Raw genomic sequence first — 13,365 nt, 5'->3', positions numbered from 1 at the left:
CAAAAACATCCAAAAACTATATTTTACTTACCAGTATAATACAGATTGTATTGAAGATAGTGGCAGATGTCTCAATCAACCAACAATAGCAATTAAATTAACAAGTTAAACTATATAAAAACCGTTGCTAATAATGCCAGAGATGTCCAATTAGAGATTTAGACAAATTCCTGATGGAAAAGCTTTAAAAAGTAATATACCAAGGCAACCTAAGTACAAGTTGTGTAAAATCCAACAGTGTGGCAAAGACTTTATGCTACCACTATATATATATATATATATATATACATATATATATATATATATATATATATATATATATATATATATATATATATATATATATATATATATATATATATATATATATATATATATATATATATATATATATATATTATATACATTTATACATATATATACATATATATATATATATATATATATATATATATATATACATACATACATACATATACATATACATATATATATATATATATATTTATATATATATATTTATATATATATATATATATATATATATATATATATATATATATATATATATATATATATATATATATCAAATCATTACTTTCTAACAACAGTATTCAAGTCATCTGTATTAAAGTCTAATGCGCATTTTTATTTCCTGTAACTTTTAGGATACCTCAGAGTCTACCCTTGGTCTTGTATTTTTTCTTGTATTTGTACTTGTTTATCTTGTATTTACACCTGTCTCTACAAAAATTCTTCTCTTTTACTTCTCTTGGAGCAGGCAGCCAATCTTGAATCTGATTTCTTTTCTGTAACAGCTTGGGACTTGCAGTGACTTTTGAATTTTTACTCTAACAAAGCTGTGTTATCTACTGCAATTAACTATTACAATATTGTTGACATTTTTATAATAATGAATGGCAATGCTCTCTTGGATCAACTTTTTCACATCTTTTTGGTTTATTTTTTACTACTGACCTCCATGGAAACTATATATGCAATCTATTGTAGAGTTCGCATCTGCTAAAGTTATTTCTCTTTATTATGCTCACTATTATCTCCAAATCTTATATTCCCTGTAGTAACATTGTTGTCTTATTTTGTTTTCCTGATGATACTATTTTTCTTGAAGACTTTTCTTTTAGACCAAAAACGCTTTGTAAATTAGTTGGGTATATATATATATATATATATATATATATATATATATATATATATATATATATATATATATATATATATATATATATATATATATATATATATATATATATATATATATATATCTTTGGGTATATATATGGGTCTGCTTGGTCTGCTAAGCTTAAGCCACTCTCAAATCATTGTAAAGTTGGTCACTGCTCAAGCAAGCAATTATCTCTAGTTCCATAAATCAAAACTCATTCTTGCTTGACTTGTCAGTTAGCCAAGTTGCATCTTTTTACTGTATTTGATCCTTTATGCTTTAAAACTTTTGTTCATCTTTTTTTTTTTCCCAGCACTCTGATGATTTTGAAACTCTTAACTTCATATTTTCTTGACTCATACAACTTTTAAAGTCTTTTTAACACTATATTTGCTCTTTAATGCTATTTTTTGTTTTCTAGTAACTCCCAACTTATTAGTGGTTGCTTGTTGTCTTTTTGGGAGTCAGTTAAAAAAAAATGCTTCAGAACTTTGGAACTCAATTCTAATGTTTTCCTGACTCAGGCATTTTACAGTTTTTGAAGTATTTTGTCAACCCTTTTTGTGCTTTTTAACAATATTCTTTATTTTTCTCAGTAACGGGTGATGCGGAAGTTATCGGACAAAATAAAAACGTCAATAACTTATTTATGAATAAAAAAACAAACTACTATTATATTTTTTTTAAATAAAGCATTTATCTTTTAATAAAAATATATTATTTTTTATATGAAAAAACACCACCATCTGCAATTGATCTCAATTTTGCTCTGACGCCTTTCATATGCAACTGTAAAAAGTTTAAATCAATTTCTTGTAGTTTTAGTTTAATGCAATCAATCAAAACTTGCTCCGTTGAAGCTTGCCAATCTCCCTCGGAAACCTTCTGTGCCAAATGTCCCCAAAAATTTTCAATTGGTTGTGCTTGAGGCACATTTGGGGGATTGGATTCTTTATCAAGGTAATAGACATATTGGTCCATCCAATTTAGAGAATCTTTTGAATAATGAGAACTTGCTAAATCTGGCCACAATAAATAGTTAAAGTCTCCATGATCTCCATGATAATGGAAGAAGTCGTTTTTCTAAACATTCATTAATATAGATTGATGAATTGATCGCTACAGCCTTAGAAGAGCAAAACAATGGCTTGGACATACCACGGTCAGATATGGCTATCCACATTAATAATTGTTTTGGAAATTTCTCTTTTCCTATAAAACGGACACTTTCTGGGCATGTCTTTTTGTTGTTTTGTGTAGTATCCAGAATTTCCAGGCATGTTGTCCCCTGCAAAACAAAAGTATTTTTCCTCATCGATGAATAGAAGCGATTTTGTGTTATAGAGTTGGTTAACTAGTTTCCTGCTTCTTTTCTTTGCCTTTATTTGTTGTTCTATAGTGTATTTTGGAGTCTTTTAACGTTTTCTATATTTAATATTCATTTTTTTTAACTAACGACCAATTGTCGATTGATTTACACCAAATTTAATACCTATTTTTCTCTGACTGACCCCTTTTCGATTGTTGACAAGTCTCGTTAATTCGGCTTTCTTTTCTCTAGTCCAGGATGTCGGACGACCAGGGTGCTTTCTATCAGAAAACGATTGAACAGTTTCAAGTCTTTTTAGGTTATCATATATTGTACTTCGAGCAAATCCTTCTTTTTCAAAATGATTTACAAATTTTTTTTTTTTTTTTTAATATTAGGTTTATTAACAAAAAACATTTTTAGTCGCTTTCGAAAAGATTCTCGTTCAGCTGCATTTAACCTCATTTTAAATAATTGCGTTTCAAATAATAAAGTTTATACTTTATAGAATGTTTATGCCTTCGCATAAAACTGCAAAAACTAATTATTATGCTCAAATAATGAAATTAGGATTTGTCCGATAACTTCCGCATCACCCATTAGTTGCTGGCAGCCTTGTTAAAAGTGAATTTGTTTTTAACAGAAAATTGTTTTATTTTTAAATTATTTTTATTAAAAAAAAAACAATTGCTGAGAAATGGCAACAATCCAGTTTTAGGCTTTAACTAAAAATAACTACTTTAATTGCCAAATAAATCAAAAGGTTAAGATAAAAGCAGGACATATACATTTTTTCTGATTTTATTTTTTAGAATTTACAAAGTGTTCAGTAAATTGGTTTTAATGATTAATATCAAGTACTAAATTTTGTGAAAACTGCACCCCTGAGAAGAAGAGATTCTAGTCTTCTACACCCTTTAGAAAGAATACTAAGTAATTAAAATTTGTGTATCTTCAAGACAGTTAATGTGTGACTGCTTGATTTATTGCAATAGAATAAAAAAATTTAATAGCCGTTTATCAAAAAAAAACTAGCAGAATTTTTATGTTTTCACAAAAGTCATCAAAAGACCAAGTTTGATTCTCATAGCAAACAACTTTTTGATTTGTTTGTTAACTCAAACATTTGTGATATAACCAAAACTAATTTGGAAAAAACTTTTATTATGTTGCAAAGTACTTGAATGTAGAAGTAACTAAGAAGAATTATAATTGAGATGAGTATCAGAGGATTGTCGAATCTGAGAATCAGCCTATTTTCCTAATGTTAGAATAAAGCATTTTGAAAGAATTTCTTGGAATTTATTTTGAAAGAATTTCCTGGAATTTATACTTAAAGACACAGAATCTGAAGTTTTTTGTCTCTTCTGCAAAAGACTCTTTAGTTAAAAGACAAATAGCAATTGATCATTGCAGAAAATTTTTCTGAAATTTATCAAAATTTCAAGTGGATACAGGACAAGTTAAGACTTGAAAGAATGACCATTGTTTTATCACGCAACATAAAACTATATATGTCAATATATAGTTTTAAGTTCAATCTCCTTCATGTTCTCTTCTTTAAATAGATGTAATTTTTGTATATTTTTTTAATGCTCACTTCATAGTTAAATTTTATTTCAGGATTTATAAACTAATTTTTTCATATTTAATACACTTTAAACAGCTAGAACATTAACAGCAAAAAATCTTGAAAATTTGAGCAAATGCAAAATCCTAAGCATACCAAAAACAAAACTTATGTAATTCTATCATCAATTGTTAGCATACATTTAAAATCATGTGTAGCCATGTAAGTATAACATTACACTAACAAATACCAAAGATAAGGTCTTAAAACTTTAACCAACTAAGGTTCTTTTTTAATACTTTATATAGCATTATTTTTAACAAACAACAAAAAAGTAGCCTTCTCTACTGTAGTTGCTCCTTCAGCCTTGTGAAGGTAAATAGCAAAAAAAAAATCCAAGATTAGCATTTCTTTTAATAAAAATTTCTTTAATGAAGTTTTGCGAGCATTTGAAATTACCATACATTATAACAAGTCAAATTAAAGTAAAAATTGTTAAATATTCAGTCATATGCAAATGCTTATTTAGTTCATTATAGTGTTTTCAAAATTTTAATTGCTTATAATGTCTAAAAGAAACAAATGAACTGTAAAATAGGTCAAAGAAAAGTAATAATAAATAAATTTTAAAAAACACTTAACTCTTAATACACTCAATTAATTTTAAACACTTTTTTACTTTTAAACTACAGCTTCACTCTTAAAAAGATATTTTTTATTTCTTAATATTTTTTATATGATTTATATTTTGTAGGTACAAAGTCAATATTCAAAGTTTGATAAAGATGCTAAAGATAAAACAAAAAATATCAAGATCCCCAAAATAACATCTCCAAAGAAACCATATACTATCTCTAATGAAAAAGTTCGTCAAAAAATAAACTTGAGAAACGATGAAGCAGATAGTACTATGAAGCATACAGTCCCTTGGGAAAATATTGATACTAAAGAAATTAGTCCAATGATTTTTCAAAGCAATGCATCTGTTCGTCACTTAATTCCTGATGAAGGTGAAAATTAAATAAAAACTAATTTTTATTTTTTTAACTTATTTAATTAGTAAAAAATTCTTGACAAATATTTTGGGTGTTTGGGTGTGACATGTTAAAACTTTAAAAAAAAAACTGATATTTGAGGAAATGTGGGTCTCAAAAATGATCTTTAATATTAGGGTAAAGCTAGTCTTCTGATTTTCAAGATCATTTGATATTCAATATATATAATATGTGGGTAAATCACACTTTTTTCTCTAACTTTAATATAAAATTGGACATTAATCTATCATACTTTCTCTGAATCCTTTTTCTGCTTTAAAAACACGTTTCCATCTTTTGAAATAAACTAAATCCCTAAAAATGGGAGTATCATCTATCAAAGACAACTTTTTTAACAGTGAAATATGTTAAGATTTTCAAAACATATTAGTACAAATAAAAAATCATAGATCCTGTTAAGACAATAGATTGAAAAGCAAAAAAATCAGATATTAGATATAAAACAAGAAATAAGAAATGAAAAACCCAATATGATATTGATGATAATGATGATAACGATGATGATGATGACGATGACGATGATGATGATGATGATGATGATGATGATGATGATGATGATGATGATGATGATGATGATGATGATGATGATGATGATGATGATGATGATGATGATGATGATGATGATGATGATGATGATGATGAGAAAGAGGAGGGATAGGATCATTATCATCATCATTAACATGACCATAATGGTTATGATTTCTCTTGATTATTTTAGAGTCTCAAGATTTTTGTCATCAACACCAAAATGTTCTTTCAAGGTATAGCACTATTGCAGACAGTTTCTCATCAGCATTCAGTAACATAAACAAAGCTAAAGAGAGCTATATGAATAATAAAAAGTCATATTTAAATGAAATAGAACATTTGAATGATTTGGTTCATTCTGGGCGTAAGTATTTAAAAATTGACGTACTTGAATTGTTATCAATATTTCATTAAGTAACTTCTTTGCTTAATTTTATATTAAAATTGTTTTTTGTTAAAGTCGTTATTACTATTTTGTTCAAACATTTCACTTATCATTAGGGGTGTATCGGAATAGAAATTATGAATTCCAGCCGGAGCTGGATTTCATAATTTAATAAGCCGGATTATAAATATAGCTGGATTGTAAATAAAATAAAAAGCCATAAGCCGGATTGTAAATAAAATTTTATTTATGTAATTTTTTACCTTCAAGATAGTAACTGACAATCTGCACCTCAGCATCGTAGCTATATAATATATACTTATAACCTATATTATATATATACAACTTATTTCATTAATTTGATTATTTTTAACCTATTTAATTAATTTTATTTTTGTTTCATCTTAATCTAATATGTTGTTTTAATTTGTTTCTTTTAATTTTATTTATTGAAAGTTTTAACTTGCATAATATTTATATTTAAAATTATTTCTTTGTTTTTTATTTTTCCATTTAGGTTAAAATTGAAATATTTACTGTATTAAGCATTCTATATTTTTTAATTATTTAAAATATAACATTTAAAATGAGACTATTCTCAGAAACATGTAACATTTTTGATAAAAAAAAATAGCTAATTTGTTGCCTAAAACTGGATAGCAACTCTTTTTGCACCACAATATTCCTAAATTTCCAGAAATCCTTACATAATTTCCTTAACAAATCCTTGAATAATTTGACTATTGCAAATAAAATTACGTTGTGTTTGTTTAGAAATTAGTATTTTTTACCTATGTTTACCTGTAGTTCTTCATTGCCCTGTAGGACAATAGTATTTTGATTTAACTTAAACAGTCTGTGTCACATGTCTTAAAAAAAAGTAAATTCTGGCATTCCGGCCTGAAATGTTTTGTTTCCCGCCGGAAATTTTTTAGCCAGAACGGAATTCCGGTACATCCCTACGTATCATTTTTCTCTTTGCAAATTTATAGTAAACTTTTTTTGATCTTTTGACGATAATAGTTTTCTTTTTCATACAACAATTATTTTTTAAAATACCAATGCTGCTATAAAAACAATTATTTAGCATTAACCAACATGACTTTGGATGAGCAACAGGATATATTGCACTGGAGGGATTACACAGAAGCTCGTAAGTTTCTTAATAAATAAAATAATTTTTTTCAAACAATTAATGACCGTAGATTTAAAATCTTTTTAAATAATACAAACTTTTATTTAATATAGCATATAAAATATCTTTGCATACTTAACCTTGCATGAGTATATATACATTATATTGAATAGCCATCTGTGGGAGAAATACTTTACCTTGAATATATATGGTTAATATGTATCTAAAAATGTAATTTTTTAATTTATTTTGTTTGCTTTTATTCTTAAATTATACATTTTAATTTTTCAGAAAAAGAAGAAAAATGAAGAATAATAAAAAATATATTTGCTACCCCAACCCAAACCTTAGTCAACACGGATGTATGTACTGAATCCCCTGTAGTTACCTTTATCAGTATGATATCATCTCTGTGTATCTAATGCTGCATTCATATATGTGTTTGTATTTATGTATATATATATATATATTTATGTGTATGTATATATATATATATAGAAAATATATATATATATATATATATATTTATTTATATAAAAATATATATATAAAATATATATATAAAAATATATATATATAAATATATATATAAATATATATATATATATATATATATATATATATATATATGTATATATATTTGTACATATACATACATACATACATACATACATATATATATATATATATATATATATATATATATATATATATACATGCATACATACATATATTTATATATATATATATATATATATATATATATATATATATATATATTTATGTGGTGATTTTTTTCACACTTTTGTCATTTAAAAATAAATAACAAAAATGCATGTGTATTTTAAGTGTAATTTTTATAACTTTTTTTTATCAATAATATTTGTTATCCCTTCGTGCATAAGAATCATAAAAAAATTATGTTTATTTGAAATCAGCTGAAATAATACGTTTGCAAACCAAGAGTTTTGGAATTATATTTGTTGAAATCTAAAGTAAACATAGTTATGAATAAAATCATCAAATTTAGTACTAATATTATCAAGAGTCACCAAGTTAAAAATATTTGAAAATTTTTTTTTTTGATTTTTAAGTTTCAATTATTTCAAAATCAGTGAAATTTTAAAATACTATTTCATCAGTCACGTTGGTTGTGAAAAATGTATGCAAACCAATTACAAAAAAACTAATTTAATTGCGCCATACTGAAATAAGTCTGCATATTAAAATTTCAAAATCATGCATATAATTAAAACTTTGAATAAGCGAACTCTGGAAATAATTTAGTTAATTAAGCTAAAGTGTAACATTAGTATATTTAAGAGTCAACTAAATAAATTTTTTTGCTAAAAATAAATTTTGCTTTTTAGTAAATTTTTTTTATCTAAGTTGTCAATTAAAAAAAATTTTAATTTAATTAGGCAATTTTGTTTTATAATTTTTTATGAAATAACATTAGAAAACTAGTTTTCATAATATTTGATGTTAAATTTATGATATTGCGATATGTTATTGCAATGTGCTATTTAAATATTAAATTTGTGATATTGTGATGTGTAATTATAATATGTTACTGCAATGTATTACTTGGATGTTAAATTTATGATATTGTGATGTGTTATTGGTAAATTAAACTTATAATATTGCAATGTTTTGATTAAAATGTATACACCCAGCAAACATTGTTTTAGTGGTTTTTTAGCGGTTCATTGGAGTTCTGCTCATCGGTTACTTAGTGGACCGTTGGTAGCGGTCGTGATTAATGGCAAGCCGATAACTTTCCGACACGTTAATAGTGGCTAGTAATTGGCTAGCTACTTCTGGCAGCTGTCACTAATGGTCCACTAAGTAACCGATTAGCAAAACTGCAGTGGTCGGCTCAAAATGCCTATATATGTACTCTAAAATTCCGCTACAGAATGTTTACTTGTAGACACCTAGTATATGTAGTAGTTTACTTGTAGACATCTAGTATATGTACTCTTTTATTGACTTATAGATAATCTAGCATCAAGAGATTATTATTATTATTAGTTATTGCATGCTTTCTTGCACTCAATTTTTACCTTTAAATATAATTATTTGTCTTTACATATAATTTTTTCTCTTTATATATAATTGTTTGTCTTTTTATATAACCGTTTGTCTTCATATAAAATTGTTTGTCTTTATATATAATTTTATATAATCGTTTGTTTTTATATTTAATCATTTGTATCTTTTGTTTTCTGTTTTATTAATTTTATTTTCTGGATCTTCTTTTAGACATTAAAAGTTACATAGATAAAGCAGCAATTGTTTTCCAGGCAAGAAAACGTGATAGCATAAATCATGTTCGTCATACTATTAATGATGCTGTTGAAAGTGATCGTGGCTTGAAACTGCCTGAGTATATTAAGTATTTGCATTCTCTTGCAGTTAAAGCTGATAAAAAATCACAAATTAACAGAAAAGTATTTAAAGACAGCTCCATTTCTTTTCATCACATTAAAGAGGTTGTTTGTTTTTTGGCTTCTAAATAAATTAAATTATATTAAAAAAGTAAAACATTCATTTTCATGTCATTTTGTTTAACAATATATTGTTGAACAAAATCTATAGATTGTTGATGGAAATAACAATAATAATTAACAAGTTTTGACTTCATGATTACTATTGTAAGGCAGCAAAACTTTTTTAGTGTTGCGAGGTAAATTATAATTTTTGAAAACATTTAAAAAAAAAAAAAGTGAACTTGGGTTTCTTGAATATAAAATTCAAGTTGCTATTTATTATAATTTTCATCAATACTCGTACGCTAACTGAATTCAAGTATGTACTTCATTAAATAAAAGTGTTTTATGAAATTTATTATTACTTTAGATTCTTCTTAACGTTGCTTCTGACGAACATATACCAACATTAGAGCTTGCAAAGAGCATTGATAAAGTTCAAAAGATGCTGTCTGATGTAAAGCGATCAAGTATTCCATGCGCGGCATAATTTTTTAAATATCAAATCGACATTATTTATTACATAGAATATTTGTTACATAGTATATATATTATTTATTTTCATAAATATTTTACTTACAATACAAAAGAGTATTAAATATCTGTTTTAAATGAATGTTGTTGTTTTTTTTGTTGTTTTTATTGTTTTAATATCACTTGTCATTACAATTTTAAGCATACTTATAGTATTCAAAATGGTTTATTTATCTATATTAAATATGAAAATTTAACTCTATATTACAAAATTTTAATTCTATAACAGTACAATTAAAAAGCTTAGTGCTAAAAGCATTTAAGTCACAAATAAATGTTTTGAGAAAATCTATTTGATCAGCCGTTTTAAATCCTCATTTTAAAGTTATTTATCTGATCTAAGTAAATTTTCTTAAAACATTTATTTTTGCGTTTTTGCACATTGAAAGAGAAAGGGCATCATTCGAAGATCCTCTCCAGAATGGCAACAGGATTCCATACAAAGGCGGATTTAAGATTTGTAGAGATAAAGAATAGAATCCGGAGTAAGAAAGTGGCAACCATGATAAAGAGATGCAACAATAGCTTTAGGTTTAACCTTAACCTTAGACTTAAGTACTTTAAGCACTAAGTTCTTCAATTTAAATTTATTTTCATTATAGAACATTTCAAATTTACAATATGCAACGCATTTTCGTTGCCAATAGTTTAATGACTTTGCGATATAACTTAGCAAAAAGCTTTCTATTTATTTAATTTTTTCTTTATCAAGTTAAGCAAGAAAGTTTTCTAGTTTTCTTAGGCTTTTGAGAAAGTAAAGATTGTACTTTTTTTTATTTGATAAAAAAGTCGGGGGGGGGGGGAGATTAAGCTTAATTGTATTTACACTCGATACTAAGTTTTTCAAAAAAAGAAATTTATCAAAAAGGTCTTTTAAGGTGCCGAAGGCGAATCCAATCACCCCCTCCCCCTCCTCCTCATAGAAATTTTGAAAAAAGAAATGTTTTTGTAAATTTTTATATTTAACTCAACATGTTGTTTAAAAGCTCAAGTAAAATAGGTAGGCTTTTAAAATTGATAGGAAATTGGGATATCTATATGACTTAATTTTACATATTTACATAAATTAAAACAGTAATATTCTAAACATTATTATTCTAAAAAAATTACCTAAAATTGTTTTATGAATTGTGGGCTAGCCTGCTCACAAATCATTAAACCTAAAAACTGTTCCCTATTTTATAAATGGTTTAGATTCACCAAATCAAATAACCAAAATATTGCCGCTAAATATATACCTGTTGTAACAATAAAGTGATTAATTTGTTTGCTTCATTTAAGTGTACATTTTTTCATGGTTTGTAAAACATGAGTACTCGAAATGATTTTGCTAATGTACCGTTTGTGAGTGTAAAACATTTGTACCCGCTGATAATTTTTTTTAATACACACATGAAAAATTGATTGATTAAAAGTGTATGCAGCCGAGGTGAGGAGATTAAGTTTTTTTTATTTATGTGACAAGTTTTAGCAATTTATTTTAGATATTTCAAAAAACATTTATTTTAAAGAAATAAAACTCAGGGGTGTCCATTCCTATGACCACTAATGTGTATGTAAATATATATATATACATACACACTAGTGGTCATAGGAATGGACACCCCTGTAATTTTTACCATTTTTCTTAGAAAAGTTGACATATCATGCATTTGGTGGATTTAATTATTTATTTTTATATTTAAACCACGCCATCTATTATTTGGCTAATAGGAAATCGTAAATTTTATTCGTTTATATCAATTTTAAACATAATATTGGATTATTATTGTTAATTGGTGTCAAAAATGAGTCATTGCTCTGCTAATGGGTTTCTCTAGTAAAAGGTGAATGTCTCATTATTTTCGTGTTTTTGTGAAAATTAGTCTATTTATTGTGATGACTAATAGTTAATTACATTATTAATTAACATTTTTATCCATAAATCTTTTAAGCTATATATACAAGATCATTGTTTTCTAGTGATTTAGTTGAGTTTCAACAATTACTGGTAAAAAGTCGATAGTGTTCTTGAAGATTTAGTGTGTTTTTTAAAATTGTCCTTTTGTTTACAATGGCAAAAGGATATTGGTCACCTGCAAAACGATGCAAAGCTGTTACATTACGTGGAGAAGGTTATTCGTTCATGGAAATCGCCAAAAAGTTGGGAAATGGAGCAACAAAATCTGGTGTGAGGAAGGTGTGCAAAAGGTTTAAGGCAACCAACACCTTCAAAAATATGCCAAAAAATAAAAATATTAAGAAGACAACTACCAACGATGACAGGATGATAATAAGGCTTGCACTTAAGAACCGAAGAACAACTTCAGCTGAAATTAAAAATGATTTAGAGGCAGCCGGAATTTCGGTTAGTTCAAGAACAATTCGCCGAACTATATATATATATATATATATGTATATATATATATATATATATATATATATATATATATATATATATATATATATATATATATATATATATATATATATATATATATATATATATATATATATATATATATATATATATATATATATATATATATATATATATATATATATATGTATATGAGGTAGGACTAAATCAGGAATAACCCCTGAGTCCCTTCCTGTTCGCAATTATCATGGACAGACTGGCGGACAAAGTTCAACAGGAGTCCCCTTAGACTATGACGTTTGCTGATGACATTGTGATCTGTAGTGAGAGTAGAGAGCAAGTGGAGGCAAACTTGGAAAGATGGAGGTATGCTTTGGAAAGCAGGGGAATGAAAGTGAGCAGGAGTAAAACAGAGTACATGTGTGTGAATGAGAGGGCAGATGGTCGACAGGTCCAGTTACAAGGAGTTGATTTGGTGAAGGTTGACGAGTTTACCTACTTAGGGTCAAGGGTATTGAGTAATGGAGGAAGTGACCCCTAAACGGGAAATGCCGAAAGAAAAGAAGAAGAAGAAGATATACATATATATATATGTATATATATGTGTGTATATATATATATATATATATATATATATATATATATATATATATATATATATATATACACATATATATGTATACACACAGATATATTTGTACAAATATATCAGCCCCTGGAGTTAGGAAAAAGAGTTTAGCAATAAAATGCCGACCTCAAACTGTTAAAGGTTGGCACTTTATTTTAGGTATTCAATTAGGTCAATATATAAA

The 13,365-nt window shown here is 26.2% G+C and overlaps 1 protein-coding gene across 2 annotated transcripts in view; it reads left to right on the top strand.

Moving 5' to 3' along the window:
- LOC136072068 (uncharacterized) overlaps positions 1-10,276 on the top strand; it is a 143,843-nt gene extending 133,567 nt beyond the window's left edge. For both annotated transcript variants that reach the window (XM_065820191.1, XM_065820192.1), the window contains exons 24-28: positions 4,820-5,075; positions 5,839-6,012; positions 7,121-7,186; positions 9,434-9,663; positions 10,031-10,276. In XM_065820191.1, the coding sequence (XP_065676263.1) occupies positions 4,820-5,075; positions 5,839-6,012; positions 7,121-7,186; positions 9,434-9,663; positions 10,031-10,150 (846 nt within the window). In that variant the 3' untranslated portion in view covers positions 10,151-10,276. The remainder of the gene's footprint in view (positions 1-4,819; positions 5,076-5,838; positions 6,013-7,120; positions 7,187-9,433; positions 9,664-10,030) is intronic.
- The last annotated feature ends 3,089 nt before the right edge of the window (positions 10,277-13,365 follow it).

The sequence above is a fragment of the Hydra vulgaris genome, chromosome 15, assembly GCF_038396675.1.
Source record: "Hydra vulgaris chromosome 15, alternate assembly HydraT2T_AEP".
In the NCBI taxonomy this organism is placed as follows: Eukaryota; Metazoa; Cnidaria; class Hydrozoa; order Anthoathecata; family Hydridae; genus Hydra; species Hydra vulgaris.
This window is presented reverse-complemented; position numbering and strand designations above follow the sequence as displayed.